Source organism: Chiloscyllium plagiosum, unplaced genomic scaffold (assembly GCF_037043375.1).
Source record: "Chiloscyllium plagiosum isolate Xiang-an unplaced genomic scaffold, Cpla_swu_hap1 HiC_scaffold_18, whole genome shotgun sequence".
In the NCBI taxonomy this organism is placed as follows: Eukaryota; Metazoa; Chordata; class Chondrichthyes; order Orectolobiformes; family Hemiscylliidae; genus Chiloscyllium; species Chiloscyllium plagiosum.
Window position 1 is genome coordinate 29,752,465 of NW_028270156.1, and position 25,886 is coordinate 29,778,350.

The window sequence follows — 25,886 nt, forward strand, 5'->3', positions numbered from 1 at the left end:
AAATGGAGTACCTTACATTTATCTAAATTAAACTCCATCTGCCACTCCTTGGCACATTGGACCATCTGATCAAAATCCTGTGGTACTTTGAAGTAACCTTCTTCACTGTATGCTGCACCTCCAAGGTTGGTATCATTTGCAAATTTACTAATTATACCTCCTATGTTCACATCCAAATCATCTATATAAATGAAGAAAAGCACCAATCCTTGTGGCACACTGATGGTCACAGGCCTTCAATCTGAAAAGCAACACTTTCCCACGACCCTTTGTCTTCTACCTTCTTGCTTTGTAACATTTTAAGACATTACAGAAATAGTGAGAAGTGAGGTCATTATATCAAACCAAAATTAGACTATTAGTAAAGAGTGCCATGAGAGTGAAATGGTCTTGCTTTAAAAGAGCTTGAAGTAAAATCAGTCTGAGTAAAATTAGAAATAATGAGCGTCAGAAAACACTAGTGAGAGTCAGTTATGGACTTCCAAATCATCGATACAACCTTAGACAGAGCATTAAACAAGCAATTATTGGCGCTTGCAACAAATGAAATGTAATAAATGTGGAAATTTTAATCTTCATATAGAATGGGGCAATCAAATTAGCAAGAATGCTCTAGAAGATGGGTTTGTAGAACACTTTTGTGAAAATTTCTTCAAATAATACATTGTATAATGAACTGGGGTTAAGGCTATCTTTGATATAGTATTATGTAATGAAGCAGGATTATTTAGCAATGTCTTAGTAAAGGATCCATTGGAAAGTACTGATCATATTGTAATTAAATTCCATGTTCAATTTGCAAGGAAACATACTTTTATCACAAATAAAAATATTAAACTTAAACAAAATAAATTACAGATTTATGACAGAAGCACTAATTAAGATTGATTGGATAAATGGGCTAAAGGTATGGATGTAAATGAATTGCGAGAAAATGTAAGGAAACAATTCAGAATGTTAGATAAAGGTCTAGTCCATTGAAAAACGAAAACTTATCAAAATGACTCATCCCTGGCTCCCTCAGGAAGTCAAAGACAGTCTTCGATTAAAACAAGAGACATTCAATGTTGGAGAAAAGCCAGTATAAGTCTGAATATGTTGGAATGTTTTAGAAATCAGCAAAAGACCACCAAAAATGTTGCATAAAGGAAAAAGTGAGTGACTGAGGCAAAAGTATAAAAACAGATTATAAAAGCTTTTCCAAAAAATATAAAAGGAAGGAAATAGCTAAAGTAAACATTGATCCATTGGAAGCAGCAATGGGAAATTGTCATGGGTGATGAAGAAATAGCAAAGGCATTAAACAAATATTTTATATTTTTCTTTGTTGTAGATGACTGAAGTATAATTTCAGAAATAATTTTAACCTGGAGGCTAAAAAGACTAAGGAAATTAAGAAAAATAATATCATCAGATAAAAAAGAACAGGAAAAACCCTGGCATCAAATGGCTTACATTCTAGAGCTCTCAAGAGAGAACTCCAGGGATAATGGGTGGGCTATCTATGAGTTTCCCAAACCTCCTTAGATAAGGGAACATTTCTATCAGTTTGGAAGTTGGAATATAGTATATTTCTTTTCAAGAAAGCAGAGAGAAAGAACAGATGGAACTAAGGCCAATTAGGCTAACATTGATTGTTGTGAAAATCCTATAATTGATTTTTAAGGAACTTAACAGCTTGTTTATAAAATCCCAGGTTGATTAGAACAAATCAACATGGTTTACTAAAGGAAAATCCTGTTTGACAAATTTAGTGGATTAAGTGAATGAGCAACAAGATAGCAAATAGATTATTGTCTAGGAATGAGTGAAGTTGTCCACTTTGTTCCTGAGATTTTGTAAGCAGAATATTGTTTTGAAAGAAGTGAATTTTGGAAGTGGTTATGTTCAAAGAGACTTGAATGTGATCATACAAGAAACATGGTGAATGTTAAGAAGCAGGTACAGCAAGAAATTAGAAAAGCAAATGGCATATTGGCCTTATTACAAGGAGGTTGGAATACAGAGGTAAATAATTCTTGTTGTTATTGCATAGGGTTTTCGTGAGATCACATCTGGAATATTGTGTTCCATTTTGATTTTCACACTTAATTATGAATTCCCTTGTACTGGAGGCAATACAGTGAAGGTTCACTAAATTGGTCCCTCAAATGAAGAGGGTGCCCTATGATGAGGAGCTGAACATGTCGGATCTATATTCTCTAGAGTTTAGAAGAATGAGAGGCATCTCTTAGAAATATATAAGATTCCGAAGGTCTTGATAGAGTTGAAACTGTAACATTGTTTCCATTATTCAGGGAATCTAAAACATGGGGACACAGTCTCCAAATAAGGAGACCATTATTTAGGACTGAGATGAAGAGAAATTGCTTCACTCAAAGCATTATGAATCTTTGGAATTCTCTACTCCAAAAGATTGTGGATGCTCTATTATTGAACACATTTAAGGCAATGTAATACAAATTCTCTCAGGGTATTAAGAGATCTCGGGAAGAGGCAAGGAAGTTGAGTTGAAATCGAAGATCAACAATGGTTGTATTTCTTGATATAGCAAGCTCAATGGCCCACATATATGCACTCCTGCTTTTGTTTTAGTGTTTTTATGTTTTTTATGCTCTCCATGCTAAAACTTGAAAAAGGACCAATTCTCGGTTTCAAGTCAGGAGCAGACATTTCATTCCAGTGGTACCCAAACCTAGAATCAACCTTAGGGTACGCTAGACCTCACTTACCCCACACATTCTCATATTACTTGTCAACACTGGACACCGACACTTAGTCCAGTACATTGTATAAAATGAAGGCCATTCAGTCTCTCAAGATAACATCAGCATTCAACTAGGAGACCACTGATCTCTATCTTGGCTCCATTTATCCATTGTTCCTCTGCATCACTCATCAAACAAAATTAAGTCCTTACTCTGCAGCCAGCAAGTAAAATAAAACAGGACTAAAAATATTTGAATTAAATACTTATTTATGATTAACCAGGACCATTGATTTTAATTTCCCACAGAACAACGATTAGAAACAAAAGTTAATGCTATAAAAACAGATGTTAAGATTTTCTGAAACCACTTAATTAAAATTAGTTTAAGGCTTGTGCGAGGAGTCAGATTTAACTGTCGGTGGAATTGTAATAGAGAATCAGTAGTGCATTTTTATCATCTGATCAAAATCAATGTATATGTGAACCATTACAAAATTGTACTATCTATTCACTAGCACCGGTTTTCTCATATTAATCAATGCAATGCCAAGGCTTTGATAATATTAGCATGAATATCATGGTCCCAGAATGCTGCCTGCAGAGGGTGCTTTAGGAAATCCCCAGTGCATATCTTCTTTTCAGCAACATATGAAGATTTATAAGACCATAAGAATGGAAGACATGGGAGCAGAAATTAGGCCATTCAGCCTATTGAGTCCACTTCACCATTCAATCATGGCTGATAAGTTTTTCAACTTCATTCTCCCTCTTGATCCCCTTGATATTCAAGAACATATCTAGCTCAGTCTTAAATATACTCAATGACCTGGCCTTCACAGCCTTCTATGGCAATGAATTCCACAGATTCACCACTGTCTGATTGAAGAGGTTTCTCATTATTTCTGTTCTAAATTATCTTCCCTTCACTTTGAGGCTGTGCCCTCAAGTCCTCATCTGTCCTACCAATGGAAACATCTTCTCAATGTTTACTCTGTCCAGGCCATTCAGTGTTCTAAATGTTTCACTTAGATCTTCCCGCATCCTTCTAAACTCCATGCAAGTATAGTCCCAGAGTCCTCAAACATTCCTCATATGTTAAGCTGTTCATTCCTGGGACCATTGTTGTGAACCTCCTCTGAATGCACTCCAGGGTCAGTACTTGATGGGCCAAGTGAAACAAGGTTAAAAATCACACAACACCAGTTATAGTCCAACAGGTTTATTTGGAAGCACTAGCTTTTGGACCGCTGTTCCTTCATCAAGTAGCTGTGGGACAGGATCATAAGACACAGAATTTATAGCAAATGATTACAGTGAACAATGTTGGATTTTCACCTGGTGTTATGTGATTTTTAACCTTGTCTACCCCAGTCCAACACCAGCTCCTCCACATCAACTGAAACAAGTGTTATATGGGGAGATGTCGCAGAGAGTGTAGTACTCAATTAGATGGGTTGTGAAAATAAAGAGGAATGAAGAGCTGTCAGAACAATGTGGGTACAGTACCAAGGATTGTGACTTGCTCATGGTCCTCCATCACAGTACTGAGGGAATGCTGCATTATTGGTGGAACCATCTTTTGGATGAGACACTACATTGGGCCCTGTCTACCTTCTGAGGTGCATTTAAAAGATCTCAGACACGACTGGAAGAAGACCTTTTTCCCAGTGTCCCCAATCAACGTAAAACAAATTAAACTATTGTCATATGGTGGTTGATGGAAACTCACTGTGTAAAGTATCTGCAGTGTTTATTGTAGCACAACACTGATTGCACTTCCCCGTTACTTCATTGACACCCTGAGCATGTGAAAGATGTTGAATAAGTGTCCGGCTTATTTTTCTTCTTGCGTTCCATGTTGGTATGTAAAACTTACTATAAATTTCTGTGTCTTCTTATCTGACGCCTAGTACTTAGAAAACAGGGATAGTGACACTGACCTTACCAAACTGACATATACTGTATTGATACTAAAGATGGGAAACAATAGATAGAATTGGAAATAGATTGAACATAAACAGTAATGAGTTGATGTATTTATGTTGCTTTCAAAGGCTGCGGATTTCTGCAATACACATCTGGAGCCGAGAAGCGAAGCAGTTTGAGACAAACTGCAGTCGCAGGTTCTGAGGTATAGTGGAAGACTTAATATTCCCTTTACTCGGTCTGTAAATACAAAGCAATCTCTGAAATAAATAATTGATTACATGGTTTTGCTTTATTCACTTAATCACGAGGCAATTTTTCTTTGTTTGCGCAAACGAATTCCTTGTCCTCACAGGGGCAAGGCTTGAGGTTTGCCCAAGTGCCATGGGGTGGGGAGGGAAACAGAACTGGCCACTGACAGCAGGTATGGCAGAGGGAACACACTGAGTTAAAGTGCCCAAGGAGACGTGTGTTGGAAAAAAGGTCATAAACACAAGGATCCGATCCCTCTTTGTCTCTGGCTTCTCTAGTATGTGAAGATCTGATCTCTAACCAGCACTTGGAATTCCAGTATCAAACGTGCGTGCAAACTGAAGGGAAACGTTCCCACAGAACGATTTAAGAATTTAAAATAGTGATCTGCTCCCCCACTCCCTCAAGGTGGTGCATGAGACTCGGATACCATGACCACTGCCCAGGGCATGCTCTTTGCTTCCCTGTCAGGTTATTGGATCGCTCACCCCAAGTGTACAATGTTAGAATGATCGAATCATACAATAAAAGGTGGCCATTCGGCCTGACGTGTCTGTGCCGGCTCTTTCGAGCAGTTCTCCAGATCACCCGTTCTTTCACAGTAGCTCCACCTCCACCCGCCCCCCCCCCCCCAGCTCCACCTCCAACCCCCTCCCCCCCCCCCCCCACCCCGTTCAAGTATTTGCTTACTTCCTTTTTGAAAGTTAACTCCTCTTCCATTGCCTTTTCGGACGGTGTGTCCCAGATCACACACAAAGACACCCTGTTTTAAAAGTCATTTGTGGCCTTTCATTGACACTGCAATGAAACATGGATGTTTTGTTGAGAAATTTGCAAAAGCCATGAAACGAATCGCTGCTACAATTTCAAGTAACGTTTAACTGTGGCTGCTGAACAACTCAAGCCCTCCGCTTTCCCGTTTGCACGCAGACCCTGTTTATCCTTGTGCTCTGAATGCAACCAAAGACTTTTTTCTTTCGTCTCCCAATCCTCCAGCTTGTTGAAAAGTTTGTGTGTGTGTGTGTGTGTGTGTGTTTTCAGGGACATGTCGCTCGGATCTTTTAAGCAGTGTCTTAGAAACGAGGGAAATCTTGCAGGCGCTCAGCGTTGCCAGTGCGTTTTATGTTTGGGGTGGGCGTCATTTCTGTCAATTACCTCCAACCTCCTCTCAGAAAAAAATACCTCCACCCCAATGTGACTAACTAGTCCACTGACACTGCGGGAGGTTAATACAGCGCACCGCGCAGTTGTATACAGTACTGTATGTGCTGTTGCACCACTGTTAAGCAAGGGAGTGTGTGTGTGCTGTGCTTGGGTGGTGCTACACAGTTAACACGTGAAATCCGACTTTAAAAGCAGCAGCTGTGAAACTGACGGGTCTGGTCAATTTCACGCGAACTGGAACATTCCAAAAGCAGCGATTTCTGCCCTTGCCTGTCTGTTTCAGCTGTAGATCACAAGCACGCCACCAGCCTGAGAGAGACAGTCAAGAGAGTACAAGAGAAGACACACACACACACACACACATACATATACACATGAACACGATGGACTTCTGTCTGCGCTCCTTCGCTCTGCTCCTCGCCCTTCCTGCGGTGATCGGTTCCTTTAACGACCAGAGCCCGGTCACCGAAGGATACTGTAATCGTATCGTGAGGTCTCAGGGCAGCCGGAGGGACGGGAACACCGGATTCAGCCTCCAGATCGAAGGGAATCCCGAATTCTACACCCCAGGCAGCACCTACCGGGGTAAGTAAGCAATCCTCCAGCACCAGCTCCCTCTCTCACATCTCAAAGCTGTGAGCTGCTTTCTCTTTTAAACCCAAATTTCACCCTAAGTTACTTTTTGAAAAAAAAATGTATTCACTCCTAACTGTCGGAAATCTGTCTGCTAACTTTACAGGTATTTTATCGGCTGTGTGTGTGTTTCTTTTGTCTGCTTCCTGTTTTATTATATTTTCGCTTTTTCTTTTAAGTCACCCTCTCGGCGACAGTTCCATCCTATTTCCGCGGATTCACTCTCATAGCCCTCAGGGACGGAGAGGACGGCGACAGGGAAGAGGAATACGCTGGTAACTTTCAGGTAGGAAAACCACATCTCCCGGGGTCCCTTCACTCCGTCCCTTTACCCCAGCTCCCAGCACGCATCCCTTTGTGGTCAAGGTAAACTCGGAAATGGCCAATTCGTTCTGTCCCACCTTTCAGATCGAGGTGAACATTTGTTTGCGAGGCAGGGTCTATACCAAGACTCTGTGTGTGTGTGTGTGTGTGAGAGAGAGAGAGAGACTTTGAACAATATCATTATTCCCAATTATAAGACAGGGAGTCGTCAGTCCCCTGCTGACAGTCAGGTGTGTGTGGGCTTCACTCAATGCCTCGCGAATTAATATTTTTAATATTTATGCCTGGATGTGTGCCTGTGTGCGCGCGAGTACAAGCACACAATTTGCTGCCTTGAATGAAGGTTCAGGACGATGTTTGGTTTACAGAGCCACTATTGGGAAAGATTAAATAATTTCACATTTGGATTAGCTCTGCCAAAACATGAAAAGGAAGTGGAAAGCTTTCTCTTTTTCTTATTATTCAGTTGTCATTTCCCCTACATATGCATAATACTGTAAACCTGTAAGTGAGTGTCTTTGTACATCCTGTGTGTGTACTTATACATGTGTCTGAGCGCCGGTGTACATGTGAGTCAACGTAAAGAGAACTAATAGCAAAAATGCTGCCATCAAAATAATTTCTAAGTAATTCTGAACGTGAGCCAATATATGATCCACGTGTGCAATTAAACTGCATATTCTTGAATCAGAAAAGTGTCTGCTTCCCGAAGCTATTGTTGGAAGGGATTAATTAACTTCAGAATTGGATTAGCTTTGACCCTGTATAACAAAAAGAAAACCTGTCACTAGTTTACTTCAACTGTCGTTTATGAAACGTTGAACCTTAAGTTTGTGTTAAGCTGTCTTGTAACCTGTGTAGTCAGTAGTTTGAATAAAAGATTAGATAATTTATTTTATTAAGATTATGTTCCTCTTTTATGTATCATTTATTTTGTTTAGTTCTAATGATTGCATAATTCAAAAATGATTTAGAACAAAAACTTATTTTGTATAATTTGAGGTTCAAATGTATTTGGACCTTGCCAGTTTTCTGCTTATCTTGCTCTTTCATTATTTTTTTCATTTGCACGGTGGTGATTTGTTCCAATTTATTTCAAATCGGGATAAAAGATTAAGGCATTCATAAAGCTCTGAAAGTTTGGCAGATTGCAAAGGTCCTTTGGCCCTCAGTTATGGAATAGCATTCCGAAACAAAAATAGAAATTGCTAGAAAATCTCAGCAGGTCTGGCAACATCTGTGGAAAGAAATGAGTTCACGTTCCAGGTCAAGTGACCTTTCGTCAGAACTATTCCACAGTATTTCAAAAAGTACCATTCCGAAATTTCTTATCCGCTCCAGCTCATTTTTCTCTTTTGAGATGTCCCTTAAAGCCTACCTCTGTAATGAAGCCTTTGCTCATCTGAACTAATCTCTTCTTATAAAATTTTTAATATGTGATGTTCTTGAGGTGATTTGGGATTTTTTTTAAGTTAAAGGTGCTGCATAAATATATGTTTTAAACACTTTGGTATTCGCTGAAATGATAGAGCTGCAATCAAAGTTATAGGGTATAACGCTCTGTTTAGACACCCATCTGGAGCACTGTATTCACTTCTGAGAACCATAGCTTACACAGGAAGGTTATACTGGTCTTTGAGGGAAGGCAATGCAGATTTACTAAGACTTGAGGGGTTAAATTACGTGGAGAAAGTGAGGACTGCAGATGCTGGAGATCAGAGCTGAAAATGTGTTGCTGGAAAAGCGCAGCAGATCAGGCAGCATCCAAGGAGCAGGAGAATCGACATTTCAGGCATGAGCCCTTCTTCAGGAATTACGTGGACAGGCTACAGTCCAGCATCTGCAGTCATTGTTTTTACCTAGGCTACAGACTAGACTTGTATTGTCTTGCATATGGTAGATGAAAGGATGAAATTTTTGAGATATTTAAGGTGATTAAGGACCAGATGATAAGGTGGACAAAAGTGAATTTAGAATCCAGAGTAAGGAAGGATGCCTCTCAATTGTATATACTTCTATTTACAGCTCGACAATTTAGGAACCATTTCTTCATGCAAAATGTTAAGTAATCTGGAAGTGACTCCTCAAAACTTTTTCAGGTCAAGGGCCAATTGAAAATTTCTAGACTGAGATTAATGGAGTTAAGATCAGAGCATAAATTATTGAATTGGATGGTGGAACTGGCTCAGAGAGTTGAAAGACTACACCTATTCCTCTTTTCCTGAACAGTAAAAGATATGTTTAATTCTGGAATTTGTTGAGATGGATGGAGGATACAGCTTATAACATGCATTGTGCAAATATTGTAATCACTGGATTGGAGTGTATTAGCTATAAAAAGAGATTTGACAAACTTGGATTATTTTCACTAGAGCATCAGAGGCTAAGGGGTGATCTGATAGAAGTATATACTATTGAGAGGCATGGATAGGGTGGATCATCAGAGTCTTTTTCCCAAGGCAGTAATATTTACATACTAGGGTGAGAGGCTGTAAGTTGAAATGAGATGTGCGAGAAAAGTATTTTTTTTAGTAGAGGGTGGTAAGTGCTTGGAGCACTTTGTCAGGGGAGGTGGTAAAAGTAAATATATTAGTAAAGTTTAAGAGGCATTTAGACAGACATGTAGATAGATGCATGAATAGGCAGGGAATAGAGTGATATGGATCATGTACACACAGATGGTATTCGTTTATTTGGATATTATGGTTGGCACAAAGATGGTGGGATGATGGGCCTACTCCTGTGCTGTACTGTTCTATGTTCAGTATGTTTGTGTGGAATGCATTTAGTCTTGAAGTTATACTGTAGGACGTAAATTCATGGATGTTAAAAACCTGACAACAATCTCCCCATCTTCACAGCATCAGCACAAGCACTACTGGATTAATTTTAAATGCATTTAGATCTCTGCAAAAATTGCAGATGATCTTGTTCAGCATTGTTGTGCTAATATGCTATGTACACATTTTTAATCATTCATGGGATGTGGCCATCACCGGCAAATCAATCATTTTTTTTTGCTGATGCCCTTGAAGATGCTGTGGAGCTTTGTTCTTGAATGACTGTAGTCTATGTGGTATAGGCACACCCACATCACTGTAAGGGTGAAAGGTCCAGCAATACTGAAGGAATGCCAATATATTTTGGGTTTTTTTTGGAAGTGGTGTTTTGCCCATTCACCTGTTAGCCTTATTCTTCCAGAGATTTTTAATTACCTGTTTGGACACCTTGTGGCACATCTCAAACACAGGTGGGACTTGAAGGACTAGAGGTAGTGACACTAACTTTGTGCCACAAGACTACGTAACATGAAATCTAAATGATGGCAGAACTCAACTAATCAATTTGACAAGATTTTACCATTCACCTTAAATCTACCTTTAAAGATATAATTTATACAACTCTAATAATATCCTGTTGGCTTTATTCCATTTTAATTGCACCACAACAACTATAATTAGAGGATAGATTTCAATGTCTAATCTATCAATCATTTAAAATTGCTAGGAAATACGAATGATTACACTACTTCCAAATCTATTTATTGATTAGTTTACTCTGAATGGATACCACATGTCTCTTGAGAATACATATAATCTATTTTATATTGGTTCCTGTACAGTTGTTACGTAAGCGTTTTTGAAATAAGTTAATGCATAACAAATGCTAATATCTAAGGACAGCTGTAGCTCAGTGGGAAGTACTTATGAAAGCCACGGGACCAAATCTTACTCCAGAGACTTGAACACATAATCCAGTTATATGTGCCTGGTGCCAGTAATTAGGGAGCACTATTCTGTCCAAAGTGTTGTCTTTCAGGTGAAATGTTAAGTTGTGACTCTGTCTACAACAATCCCACAGCACTGTTTTGAAGATCCTAAGATACTGGACCAATGCTTTGTTGTTCAACAAACAATATGACTACGGTTTATTTTGTAATTTGCTGTGTGCAAGTTAATTGCTGTATTTCCTATGTTATAGCAGGGACTACACCTCAAAATAACTTATTTGTTTGCAAAAAACAATGGGATATACTGAGAACTTGAAAGGGTGATTCACAAGTTTTTTTTTGGAATAATTTGTTTCATTAACAAATGTCTGTCTTCCTCTTGCTCAATCTGCAGATAATTGATCATGAGGACACTCAGTTTATGACCAACTGCCCATATGCTGTCACAGAGAGCACACCCAGGAGACGGACACGCATCCAGGTCTTTTGGACAGCACCTGCGGCTGATACAGGCTGCATCATATTGAAGTGAGTTCCAGCACACTCCAGTGAAGGCCTGGAGAGCTTTAAAAGACCAAGAACCAGTGCTTGAGGTGCCAGAAGGCAACTGGCCATTGAGTTTTGAAATAATGAGGGAAAGAAAACTCAGCAAGCTCCAATGACTTTGATTTGTTCCACCGTGGCAGTTACAAACCAAGCTGTAAAGTTTTGTTTCCATACTCAGACATTATGCATTACCAAATAGTTGAATAAACATTCCAGTAATTTTCATTTAAGTTAGCTTATAAATCACCTAGATATGTTTCAAGAAAAATAATTTGCATTTATATAGCACATTTTACAATTGCAAATGTCTCAAACAATGAAACACATTTGGAGTGCAGTCACTGTTGTAATGTAGCAGATACAGGAGCAAGCTCCCGCAAACATCAAAGCAATAATGGACCATGTAATGTCTCTTAAGTTGATCAGCTGGGCCAGTTGACTGAGGAATGGCTGATGGAGTTTAATTCTAATAAATGCTAGCTGTTGCACTTTGGTAAGATAAACAAGGTCAGGACTTATAGTTAATGGTAGGGCCAAGGGAAGTGTTGTCAAACAGATAGACCGAGTGATGCAAGTACGTAATTCCTTGAAAGTGACATCACAGGTAGGCAGGTTGGTGAAGAAGGCATTTGGCACACTTACATTTATGGGTCTAAGCATTAAGTACAGGAGTTGGGACATCCTATTGCCTCACAGCGCCAGGGTCCCAGGTTCAATTCTGGCCTCGGGTACTTGTCTGTGTGGAGTTTGCACATTCTCCCCGTATTTGCGTGGGTTTCCTCCGGGTGCTCTGGTTTCCTCCCACAGTCCAAAGATGTGCAAGTCAGGTGAATTGACCATGCTAAATTGCCCATACTTTAGGTGCATTAGTCAGAGGGTCTGGGTGGGTTACTCTTCGGAGGGTCGGTGTGGCTTTGTTTAGGGCAGCACGGTGGCTCAGTGGTTAGCACTGCAGCCTCACAGCACCAGGGTCCCAGGTTCAATCCCAGCCTCAGGTGACTGTCTGTGTGGAGTTTGCACATTCTCCCTGTGTCTGCATGGGTTTCCTCCGGGTGCTCCGGTTTCCTCCCACAGTCCAAAGATGTGCAGGTCAAGTGAATTGGCTATGCTAAATTGCCCATAGTGTTAAGTGCATTAATCAAAGGGAAATGGGTCTGGGTGGGTTGCTCTTCGGAGGGTCGGTGTGGACTGGTTGGGCCGAAGGGCCTGTTTCCACACTGTAGGGAAGCTAATCTAATCTACAGCTGTGTTAAGGCCACATTTGAAATATCACATACAATTTTGGCCACTCTGCTATAAGTGGGATGTTATTAAACTGGCAAATGTACAGAAAAGATTTGCAAGGACATTACCGAGACTGGAATGTTTGTGTTATAAGGGGAAGCTAGATAAGTGTTTTTCCCAGTGTCTGAGGTTGGTGGGTGGCCTGATAGTGGTTTATAAAATCATGAGGGGCATAGATAAGACGAATAGCCAAGGTCTTTTCCCACAGGATAGAGGAATCCAAAACTAGAGGGCATAGGTTTAGGATGAGAAGGGAAAGATTTAAAAGGGATATGAGGGGCAACATTTTCATGCAGAGGATGGTGTGTGCACAGAGCAAACTATAGAGGAGTCTGGTGGAGGCTGGAGTAATTACAACATTTAAGAGGCATCTAGATGCTTGTATGAATAGGAGGAATTTAGAAGGATATGGACCAAATGTAGACAAATGGGATTAGCTCAGTTTAGGAAACCTGGTCGGCATGGATGAGTTGGGCTGAAGTGCCTGCTTCCATGCTATACGATTCTATAACTCCAAGACTCTAAGCAAAACCAGATTGAGACACCAAGGACACCACACATGCTTTTCTTTGAAATAGTGGCAGAGGATAATTTATATGCCCTGAGAGAATTCTTGATTCAGTATCTCATCCAAGGATGGCATCCATGCTAGTGTGGAACTGGCAGTAGCAAAATCAGCATGGATTTTGTGCACAAGCCTGTTGAATCCACTAAGCCATTTGCTCATAATGATTTTTATTCATTGAATAAGAAGTTTCCTTTTTATTACCCATTGCTTTTCCTCACAGAGCAAGCTGTGTATTACATTCCCTTATCCAATGTAGCTTTGGGCATTACAAACAAACAAGTGCAGAGCTCTACCTTTTTGACTGGGTTGGTCAGAGCAAGATTAGCAAGATCGATTTACTGCAATGCACAGAGACAGTGCAAAATTATAAAAACTTAAATATTCTGTGTGGTTTCTTTGGAATGCATTCATTAAGATTCCAGACCATTGGATTACTTTTTTAAATGGCTGAACTACAGCAATCTTAAATTATGTACATTATTACATTGCAAATTCCACAGTTTGGATGGTTTACTCAGAATAAACATAATTTACATTATATTGGAAAGAGTACAAAAAAGGGAGTTAATTATGTTAAATTTGTTTGAGGCTCTCTTGTGTTACAATGTATTTTTCTTGAAAGGAACAATTTCTTAAGCCATGGCTATTACATTTGTCTTGGTTACTTACCACACTTTCACTTCTAGTAGAGACTGGTGCTTAAAGCCTAACTCAGCTCCAAATTCTGTGTCCTCTTCATCATCAAGGACACCTTGCACCTTCTATAAACTTGAATGCATCTCAAATCCCTGCTCCTGCATCCAAATTTACACCAAATTACATTTACTCATCATGTCTGTTGCTTTATTGACATGTAGTCCAAAATATCCCTGAATTTTAAAATTTGCAGCCTCACTTTTAAATCTTTCCACATCCAAAACCATCCTCACCCCATATCCAGCAGCCCACCATTTTCTGAGATCTCTATGGTCCTCCACTTTTGACCTCTTAATAATTCTGACCATTCGTGGCCATGTGTGCACCTTATAGGGATTTACAAATGAATCTGATGTGAAAATAAAATTCAATTACAGAGCAATATTATTAAGAGCAAGACAAGCTCACATTGGAAAGATAAAATTCACACTGATTTGCAGAACAATGTGAGTTATCTACTTCCTGCCTTCGATCTGGATGATAGAACACACTTACTTCCTCATTGTTTCTGGTTCTCTTGCTTAGATTTATTGATGCTTTTTTTTGCTTCTTTGCTTGTCCATTGCACCAAATGGCTGGGGGAGGACTGTTCTTAAGGCTTATTTCTTAGTGTGTCATGGAGAGGACTGGTTTTGTGCTGGCAACCTCCCAACTGGTTCTACTGAGTCTACCAAGTGGCGCTGTCTATGTACATTTTACTACACAGTCATGGATGAGCTCATGTAAGCATCATTCACTTGCACATGGTATCCTACACATTCTTATGCATCTACCGCTTCTGCAGTCAGGATTTCTGAGGTGCTATGATAGGACCACTATTTCTTGACCAGAAAACTTGGGTTCAAGTTGCACATGCTCTAGGCGTGTGTCTGAACAGATTAGTTAAAAATGTTTGTGGCTTCTGCAGTTCCATTATCTTTTCAAGCTGCTTTCAAAACATGTTTTTTTTTTAATTTATTCATGGGATGTTAGCATCACTGGCTGGGCTTGTATTTGTTGGCTGTTCCTAATTGTCCAGATGGCAATTAAGAGTCAATCACATTGTTGAGTCTGGAGTCACATATAGGCTAGACCAGGTAAAGATGGAAGTATGAAACAAAAACAGAAATTGCTGGAAAAGCTCAGCAGGTTTGGCAGCATCTGTGGAGTGAAATCAGAGTTAATGTTTTGGGTCCAGTGACCCTTCCTCAAAATGGATGGTAGCTAGGAAAATGTTGGTTTTTCTGCTGAAGATAGGGGATAAGGAGTAAATGGTAGGTGGAGATAGAGCACAAAGAGAGAGAAGAACAGTTGGACAGACAAGAGTGGATAACAATCAGGCTAGCAGGGTGAAAAGCTATTAATGGGACTGTTATTGGTTAACAATGGGTTGTGTGTAATAACAAACTATGCGATAAAAACAAGGCCTAGTGTATGGGAATTGGGGTAAGGACATGGGAGAAGATCAAGCCCTAAAGTTCAACTTGATATTGAGTCCAGAAGACAGTAGAGCTCTCAAGTGGATAATGAAGTCCTGTTCTTCCAGCTTATGCAGAACTTTGCTGACATAAAGATGGAAGTTTACTTCCCTAAAGAACATCAGTAAACCAGATGGATATTTCCCAACAATCAACAATAGTTTTATGGTTATCATTAGACATTTATTGAATTCAAATTCCATTCCCTGTCTAAGTAGGATTTGAACCTGCATTCCCAGTGCAATATCTGGATCTCTATTAATAGGGCTAGTAATAATGTCCCAAGGCTGTCACCTCCCCTGATTTGTACCCTACAGACTAAATTAATGCGCACCAGGAAAGTGCTTAATATCTACAACCTGCCTAGGTCCAATGTTTGGTTCTCTCCCTCTAACTCTCTTCATGTGTCTACTTCACTGTCCTTTGAGATGCTGCTTAACAATGACCACTCCCTCCACTTCCAATGTAATCCACACAAATGAAGTTCATAAATAATTTTGTGGCAACACTAGCATGAAGTACCTTGCAACACTTTACAGTGTTAAAAGTGTCACTTAGATGCAAGTAATTGTTGTAGCTGGTGACATGATCTTACATTAAGTTGTGTTCTATCACTATGTGCATTGCCAGATTGGCTGCATGCATTGCCCAGTCCTGTGACCATGTATCCCCATTTGCTAATTTTTTTTTTTCGGTATCTGTTAGTTGTCAATCACATTCCATTTTAGACTTGGACACAGATTTCTTGCTGTGAGGTGCATGCGTTTTCCTTGTTGAAATTTTACCATGTCCTGTCATTTGAAAATTGCAATCACTTCCTTTTAACTAACATATAACATTGTCTTCTACTACACATCTCAAATGAATTTTGCTTTTGTTTCTCTGCATTCCAGATCCAAGTATCACAGGAAGTGCTGGCCAACATTTATCCCTCAATTAACACCACTGAAATTGATTATATGCAAGTACAATGAGTGTTTTTTTTAAGTGTCGTTGCTGTAATGAAGTGTCCCAAGGCGCTTTACAAGAGCATTAGAAAACAGAATATGACACTGAACCATATCAGGAATATTAAGTCAGATGTTCAAAAATCTTGTAGGCTTTAAGGACATGAAGTATTGTTGTGATTAGATGTATGGAGGGAGTTCCAAAGTTTGAGCCTAAGCAACTGAAGGCAGATTTTAAACACAGGAGCAGATACAATTCGGTGTGAACAAAAGACCTGAAGGAGAAGAGAGCAGATATCCTGACAGTCTTCTCTGGCTCTACAGTCTATAGAGATAAGAAGGGGCAACGTCAAGGAGGGTTATGAAGGCAAGGATGAGATTTTAAGATGAAAGTGTTGCTTGACCAGGAACCCATATCAGCCAGTGACCCTCGGGATGATTGGGAAATGGAAGTTAACACATTTACGGCAGAGATTTGAATGACCTCAATTCTATGGAGGAATGAATGTGGGACACCTGCTAGGAGTGCATTGGAGTCGATTAGTTTATTGGTAACAAAGAGTGACTGAGTGTTTCTGGAGCAGATGAGGTGAGACAAGAGTGAGGTTAAGTGATGATACAGAGATGGAACTATGCGGTCTCAGTGATGACACGAGATTGGAAGCTCAACTCATAATCAGATATGACACCAAGGTTGCAGACAGACTGGCTTAATCTCTGTGTGATATGTAATCAATTATCTCATCAATGTTTTCTCATCCATATTTAGCTACATCACAAACAGCAACTGCATTCCTGAAGCGTGTGAGTTGCTTTTGGTTCAACTCAGAGCATAATTGCTGCTATAAAATACAAATGTATTCTTTCATTAATTTGAAAGTTTCAGTTTCACATCCAATGCTATATTATTCCTGCCAATAGATTTTAATTATGGATTCAAAGTACTGTGTCTCTTTTCCTCGTTCTCACATTTCACTGCTACCATTAAAGCTTCTAAAATACTGAAATTCATCAGCTATTTCACCTTACAGAGCCAGCATTGTGCAGAAACGGATAATCTGGTTCCAGGATGATGGAGCACTTACGAAGAGACTATGTGAGAAAGGTAAATGCGATATCCCATATGGTTATTTGACAACCTGACAAGACGTTTTCACAGTGATATGTAACTGTCTGTTGGTATGGTTGTCTGAGTTAATTTGGGCATTCTTTAATTTAAACAGTTTATTTTAAGTAGATGTTATAATTCTAAATTCATGTAAGTGATTTTAACTTTGAACAATAGTGCAATACAAGTGACAATAGGCTGACAACCCATTTTGCACTTCTGTCAACTTTTATTTTACATTGAGTTGAAAACTTGCCATCGGGGAGTAACGTGTGCATATAGTCAACTTACCATTCCTTGTTTTGTGCTTTTGCATGCAGTTATGGACTGCCGCAGCATTCATTTATAACTTGGGGCCAAAGCTGTAGCTGAATCTCTTACTTATGTGTCAAAGTAATTTATCAGAACATTAGTTTAATAGATCTTTCAACCAAGATTCTGTATATGATCTTCTTTCATCTCCAAGATCTGAGGTACAACCATGTCCAGTTCGATTAAAAAAATCCAGGTTTAAGTGTTCTAAATTGCCAAGAATTTGGGAAATCCTAACCCAATTATTCTAATTACAACTCCACAATGATCAACGTCTCATTTATTTGACAATATTTGCCACAGTATTACAATGAGAAATCTCAAACATGGCTGTTATGACAATAACAATAGTGCATCAGGTGGTTCTTATCGAAAGCTGGCTCGATGTGCATCATTGGGAGTAATGGTCAGAGCTGTACTCTTTGGCTCAGATTTTCTGAATACTGTCAGAACTGATTCGACCTGTTGGCGGTTATTCTGGTCAGAATTCTGGCCCAGACTGATTGTGTCCTTCGGAGGAAACCAGGGAGAAATTGATTTCATGTGCAGGAGCATGTTGCTAGTTGAAGTACTTTTTTTTACTCAGAAGTTAAATTGTTTTTGAGATCCCAATCCAACCTTGACAGTGACAAAAATTTGTAAGGTCAGTAAGGGGATGATGTAGTAGATAGTAGGAAGGTACAATGCCAGTTAGGTGGAGTGTAGGTGCAAGTGGGCAGGGTGCCAAAAGAGTGAAGGGCTAGTGTACAAGATGCTGTATGGGTTTGGTGGGTGATGGGAGTATCTTTGAAGAGAAAATGAGGTCTGCAGATGCTGGAGATCAGAGATGGAAATGTGTTGCTGGAGAAGCGCAGCAGGTCAGGCAGCATCTAGGGAACAGGAAATCGACGTTCCGGGCATTAGCCCTGAAGAAGGGCTAATGCCCGGAACGTCGATTCTCCTGTTCCCTAGATGCTGCCTGACCTGCTGCGCTTCTCCAGCAACACATTTCCATCTCTGATGGGAGTATCTTGCCAAGTAAATGGATAACTACTCATTCGTAGTTTTTTTGGGTTGGGGTTGAGTTGGTTCAGGGAGCTTTTGAGACTGGCAGAGAGGGGGTGTAAGTTTGGGTGGTTGAGGGTGTGCCAGCGAAGTGTTACGTCAGCGAGAGGCGGTGTTGATTCTGGGTCTGTTTTAAAGGGTATCGGTGGTGGCAATGGTGTTGTTGTGGGGATGTCAAGTTTTCCATTTAATTGTTGCCCAGAAGTTAGAGTGAATGTTTAACCCTTTAACTTTTCCTGGTAATTAAGCTTAAGTGGATCAAAACTGTCTAAAGTCTCTGACTTTAAGGGGCTTTCTCACAAGGTTCCAGACACATGGGAATTGTCTGTCAGAATTTTTAATTTTAGGCAATTCTTTGCTTGGAGGGCTGAAGGCCTGTTCCTGGACTGTAAATTTTCTTTGTTCTTTTGGAGTCAGCAGCTTTGGGGTTTTCATACAGTTTCAATGTGGAACTCCAGGCTCTGTTGCAGAAATGGCTATCTGGAGATTGGAATGTCTGGACTTTTGTATCAGTACTGTTAAACTAACTGGCTAACCTTGATGCTGACACTGGGGGCTGAAATTTTAACTCCATTAAAATGCATTCATTTTGCACAGTTCCAATTGTGCCCTCAGGTATTGAAATCGCTGCTGCCTACCTTTCATCAGTAGCTTTTAGTAGCTGAAGTAAACGAATGAGCTAAAACATGTGCGTATGAATACTTGATTCAAGTAAATGCAAGGTTAATTCAAACATGGAGATACCCAGAATAAGAACCAAAGAGAGAGCCAGGAGTAGATCATTTGGCCTCTCCAGGCTGCTCTGCCATTTTAGCACAACCAGGTCTAATCTTCTGCCTCCCCTCGACATTCATACCTGCTTTCCATACCACTTGATTTACGGAGAAATTAAAAATCTATCTACAAAATTTATTATCCATTAACCATCCATTAATTATATACAAGAATAGAACATCCACAATCATCTAGCATTGAGAATTTGGAAAATTTGCAATATCCTGCACAATGATATTTCTCATAATCCGATTCCTAAATGATAGGCCCTGAGGTTTTATCCCCATGTTCTGGATTCCACTGTCAAGACGAACAACATCCGAATATCTTTGCTGTCAAGCTCATTTAGAATTTTACTTGTTTCATTGAGACCAACTCTCATTATTCTGAACTCCACGGAGTATGCACCTTATTTATTTGGCATCTCATCAGAGGAAAAACCTCTCACCTCAGGAACCAATCTAGAGAATGGATGCCTGCTAGCTCCCATCTCCACAACATTCTAATTAAAGCCTAGCATCGAATGAAATGTTTTCCAGTTATCTGGCTTTCTGTTTACAGAACATTACATGTAGCCCATTTCAAACTTTGATGAAATACTTGGGCAAAGTGCTTTCAGTTAATGCTTCATGAGCAAGGAATATATGTGCGCTGGGTAAGAGTTCTTGCAAAAAAACAATATTGGCATGATGGGCCAATATGTCTTCTTCTGTGCTGTACAGTGTTAGACATTTTAGTGTCAATCCACTAGCTGAATACAAGTTAGATATAATTGTCTATTCATGATATTTGTGGATGTACCATTAACACATTCAGGTGAATTTCCTCGTTCTCTGTTCAGATGTCTAATTAACTCAACTATCCATATAGAACTCTTTGAGGAAGTAGCAAAAAGAACAGTCAGGGGTATTGTTGCATGGATTATCAAAGGGCCTTTGGTAGGGCTTTGACAGAGATTAGAATATGTGGACTCGGGCAACCAATAGTTGAACAGATAGCAAATAACAGGATAACAGAGATTGGAGCTCAGAGGTAGTTATTCAAATTGGAAAAAAGATAAAAAGCAGTATTCAATCAGAATCAGTGCTGACACCAATTATTCATAATTCCCAGCAGCGGAATTAAATAAATCAGGTGATTCTAAACTTCAAAGGGGTATTTTAGCTGGCACAGAGGAAGAATGCAGTCTGTTACAAGAAGGCATTAGAAAACTCGCAGACTGGGTAACTCAATAATAAACAAAGTTCAACGAGGTGATGCACTATGGTGGGAAAATCAGTGTCCATACCCACACTGCAGAAAATTATAAACCAAATGTGCTGGAAGAGAAAAAGGCTTGAGGGATATTGGTGAAAAGCAGCATCAGTGATCCAAAAAACATTAACTCGAATATTACCATTAAACCAATGAATAATTCATCTCCTGTAATTTTTTGACAACAAATAATTTACCTGCAATTTTCTTTATCATCTGAAATTCTAGGAATCTTGAAATGCTTGTAATGTTCATTGATTAAGTTCATTTCAGTTCTTCTTTTTCACCTACTGCTGTAAATTAAGAATACAGGTCAACAGCTCAACATTGAGCTGATGGGACTTTTCTTTTATTGACATGGGGGATGTGGATGTCGCTGGCTGGCTCGCTTTTATTGCCTGTCCCTAGCTGCTCTTGAGAAGAAGGTGCTGTACTGTTTTCTTGATTCTCTTTAAATTCCAGCTTGGCTTGGGCTCCTTGATTCCACGCTCATTTGAATGTGTCCTTGATGTCAAGGGCTATCATTCTCACCTCACCTCTGGAATTCAGCTCCTTTGTCCATGTTTGATCCAAAACTGAAATGAGAACAGGAGCTGAGTGACCTTGGTGGAACCCAAACTAGATGTCACTGGGTAGATCATTGTTGAGTGGGCGCTGCTTAATAACACTGTTGATGGCACATTCCAATAATTTTTAAAAATTTGTGATATTCTATTTCTGATCCAGTTAGCTCTGCATAAGTAAACATTTTTCCTTTCCTTTTCAGAACTGGGTGAAGAATACACAACAGAAAAACCTATTCAAGACTGTTGTGCTTGTGGAACAGCAAAATATAGGTTAACATTCTATGGAAATTGGTCAGAGAAGACACATCCAAAAGATTATCCAAGTAAGATTTGCGTCTTTCTATCAGTAAGCTTTCTTTCTTATATTGAATATCATTTAAATCACAGCTTTAATAGACTGTGAACTTGTCTTAAGGATTACACTTTAATCAATTTAAGAAAAGTCCATCCATATTCAAATAACTCTCACATATTTAAAACTTTTATTGTGATATTGCAGGAAGCTAGCATCGGAAGAATTAAAATGAAACCCGAGAGAAAATACCATTTTTGAATAAATGCTTTCGTCAGCTCTTGTAACTGTGTTAGAAGGAAATAAGATGCAAAGAACTAAAAGCTGATTTTTCAAGCAATGTAATACACAGGATGTATAGCACAGACAAAGGTCAGTCAGTCCAACTGGTTTGTGTTGGTGCCTACCCTCAATGTGAGCATCCTCCACTTCATTCTATCTTATTAGCAAACCCTTCCACTCCTCCTTCCCTCATGTAGGTGCCGAGTTTCTATTTTAATACAATTATGACCATCTGTCTGAACTACTCCATGAGGTGACAAATTCCATGTTCTGATCACTCTCTGGATAAACAAACAATGTGCAACCATTGCTTGTAGATGTAAGTGATATCCTGGGAAAACCCAAACAGTGATGTTCATATGTACGCCCAGTTACCACAGCTGCTAGCACCTTTAGCGCAACTGTCTGGTTGCCTATTGGAGAAGAGGGCTAATTGTTAAAGAGGTAGCTCATTGTAATGATCAAGTATCTGCATTCTAAGATTGTGGGATGATAGCACCTTTGTCCATGTTTGGGAGCCATGCTTTCACCAGGAGTACTATTGAATGTATAATTGGTCTTCTGAAACAAGTTTCTGATGCCTGGACAGATCTGCTGGTGTCCTGTTTGTATATGCCAGATTGAAAGCTCTCTGTTGCCATTTGATGGACACTGCACAACCTGTCACTGCCAAGAAAAGAACTGGCAGATTGAGGATATGTTGCGTCTTCAGATGGGAATACAATACTGTCTCACTTTAGTAGCATATAGACCCAGACTGTTAATGATAGCAGTTTAAAAATCATCACTCATCAGGAGCTGATTAACTCTATTGGTTAGTTTGTCTAAAACAGTTAATCATATTCTAAGTTATGAAACAGACGTTACTGCCACAAGTCTATTTCTGCAACTTGAGCATCGTCCGCTTTATTTCATCCTATCAGCATACCCTTCCATTCATTCTTTCCCTCATGAAAGTGCCAAGCTTCAATTTTAATACATTTATGACAATTTGCCTCAACTATTCCATGAGATGACAAGCTCCACATTCACATCAACTCTCTGGGTAAAGAAAGGTGTGCAGCTGCTACTTGTCGATCTTGAGGGGGTGTAGGAGATAAAATTATTATAATTTTCACAGATGCACGAGGTACCACAGCTGCTGGCACCTCTAGTACAGCTGTCTGTTTGTCTACTGGAAAAGAGGGATATTTATTTATTGCAAATCCACAATAAACTAATTGCCAGCCATATTTTCAACATTATGTACATGTGGCACATGGGGTCCTTCAAGGTCAACCGTCTTACAGATGAGGTACATATACAACATCCTTTTCTTTTCTAAAAGAAAGTTTAACTAGTTACAATAACAACTGAGCCAATGAGTTTTTGTAACATGTAGATAATTTACTGATATATTCAGATCTTGCAATGGAGGTAACATTGTCTTGAGGTGCTATTATTGCCCACAGTCAGTTATATTATTGTTCTTGTTTGTGCTGTCAGGTTTTGCTTCTTTTATAGAATGCAGATGCTGTTCCAGAATTTACTTACTCTGATACACAATAGCCAGATTTGTTCCAGGTTAATTACTTATTGATACCCAAGTTGTTTCAAGTAATTCAAATTTTCTTTGCATACGCCATTATGTTTCAACTCATTTTGAAGCTTCTACTTTTATTCACCGGATTCTTCTATTAAAATGTTAACCTTCTACTGGTCCAGTATATTTTCTCCTTTATAAAAAGATCTTCTATATATATAGTCTTTTTGTTTCCTTTCCATTTTAGTTTCTTTAAATCCAGGGCCTCTTCCTCATTTTGCTTCAATAGTTGCTTTGTTTTCTGTATGTCCAGCTTGAGTTCTTTCACTCGAGTATTATTACTGACATGTACTTCTGAAAGGACTGTTTCTTGAACACCAACATTGTTTCCAGGTCAAGGCGATGTTTCTATATGCGCTTCTGCTGAGCCTGATCTGTTTTATGCAGAAATTGCTTCAGATTTTCCTGTGAAACAGCAAATTTTCATTAGATTGATGATGCGGAGATTTTTGTTCTTCCTGCTTCATTTCTTTCTCTTTCATTCTTATTCATCTTTGTGAACTGAGCAGAACTACTCCCTAAAAGTATCTTCATCTCAAAGATAGTAATCTCCAGTTTGGATTTATTCTGAGATAGTTGTTGCGACTTTTATTCTTGAACTTTCATCTTTATCTCCACAATGGAGAAATGAAATTTTAGATCTACCAATTCAGAATGAAACCTTTTGGACATAGGAGCAAAGTAGGCTGCTCACCCCATTGAGTCTGTTCTGCAAATCTGTGACATCAAGGCTAATCTGAAAATTCTTAACTCCGCTTTCTTCCTTACCTCCATAACCCTTGAATCCCTATTGAATCAATCCATCTCTGTGAAATATTCCATCATTTTTTCCATTCTTAATTCTGTAAGCTTTGTTTCAAGTCTGCTGTAGCTTTTGTTGTGTCATTTATGTTTGTCTGACTGATGAATTGTGACTGATGCAACACCATGGCATACTGATATATCTGTAATTGCTGATTTAGAAATATCTACAATATAGAACTTTTGCAATGTCCAGGTGGATTGATTGATTGGACTGGCATTGCAGTACTGTTGACATTGCATGTGGTACTGGTGGACCATTATACGCTGATAGTTTCCCTTCATTGGGTTTGTCATGGCTTCCCACTATTTTGTAATTTTTAGAATTTGGAAGGATAGCACTTGCCTCTGTCCCAATATTAGCCAAGAAAGAAAGTTTTCTGAGAACAGATTTTGCAATCTTACAGATGCCTCAGATGATGTGATGACATTGATGTTCTTCATAAGATTGACAGTGTGAAAATTCATAATCACTCGTTGTCTCATGGTGTACATAACCTGATTCTGGTTTTGTCAATCATTTCATGCATATGCCTCTGGCAGGATACCAGATGGTCTTTATTATTGCATTAAGATACTCCTTATGTGTGGTTTATTTATATCAGCTCTTTGGAGCTGCATCAGACCTTTTTCCAATGCACTGCCTCTGTCACATACCTTGCAAAATTGTTTGAAGGGGGACATTTCTTTGCTTCATGCAGAAGGCCATGTCTTCCATGTGTCTTGTTATTGTTGAGCATTTTAATGATCATGCCAACCATTGATCTGCAAGGATTGCTTTATGCTTATGCCCATGCTTCAGTAGTTCTTCAACACTATAAGTTTTTGGTTTATGTAGCAAATCTTTTTGGAATGCATCCACAGGAAAGGATGTATTTACCAACTCAGCAATTTTATTTGTTGATTCCATTTTGAAAATCTCAATGAGCCTTTATCTTTATATCAACGAACAAATTGATTTCTGGATTATGTTGGCTTCTGCGTAAATGATTATAAATTGTATGAATACATGAGTATGATGAATTCAGAGCTTTAATCTGAATCGCTCTTCTAATCTGGCCCATATCATTTTGGGGACTTTTAGTTCTTCAGCTGTTAATCTTTGAGTCTGTTCCCAACTCCTCAGCAAATCTTAACTTGTTTTTCAAAATCAAATAGTTCCACCTAAGTCTGGAAACCAGAGCTCAGAATATGTTTGAAAAGTTTTAAATTCCATGAGGATAAAAGTAGAGAATTTTGTGGACATTCTGACAAGATGCCACTTTACTTTTCTTTGTTTGCTATAGGGCTTTTGCCTGAAACATTGATTTTTCCTGCTCCTCGGATGTTGCCTGACCTGCTGTGCTTTTCCAGTACCACTCCAATCTTGACTCTAATCTCCAGCATCTGCAAGTACCCACTTTTTGCCAAGTGTTTACCCTGATGACTTGCTTTTTCTCAAATGAGTTAAATTGGCTTCTTGACAGAGATTTGTCACCTTACCAGAAGCTGTCTTTTAAATACTCTCCAAAGTAGTCATAAACAAAGACATTCGGTGTTCTCACATATATTACACCATGATTTAAAACTGTTGACCATATATTTTAACTTGCTTACTGACTGTTCAAGTGTAATAAGGATGGCTTATGTGGCAG

At 39.1% G+C, this 25,886-nt stretch overlaps 1 protein-coding gene across 1 annotated transcript in view; it reads left to right on the forward strand.

Moving 5' to 3' along the window:
- The first annotated feature begins 5,731 nt into the window (after positions 1-5,731).
- Positions 5,732-25,886, forward strand: part of LOC122557712 (spondin-1-like) — a 328,953-nt gene continuing 308,798 nt past the window's right edge. Inside the window, exons 1-5 of the mRNA XM_043705605.2 lie at positions 5,732-6,637; positions 6,865-6,971; positions 11,134-11,267; positions 17,269-17,342; positions 21,496-21,618. Of these exons, the coding sequence (XP_043561540.1) occupies positions 6,427-6,637; positions 6,865-6,971; positions 11,134-11,267; positions 17,269-17,342; positions 21,496-21,618 (649 nt within the window). The 5' untranslated portion in view covers positions 5,732-6,426. The remainder of the gene's footprint in view (positions 6,638-6,864; positions 6,972-11,133; positions 11,268-17,268; positions 17,343-21,495; positions 21,619-25,886) is intronic.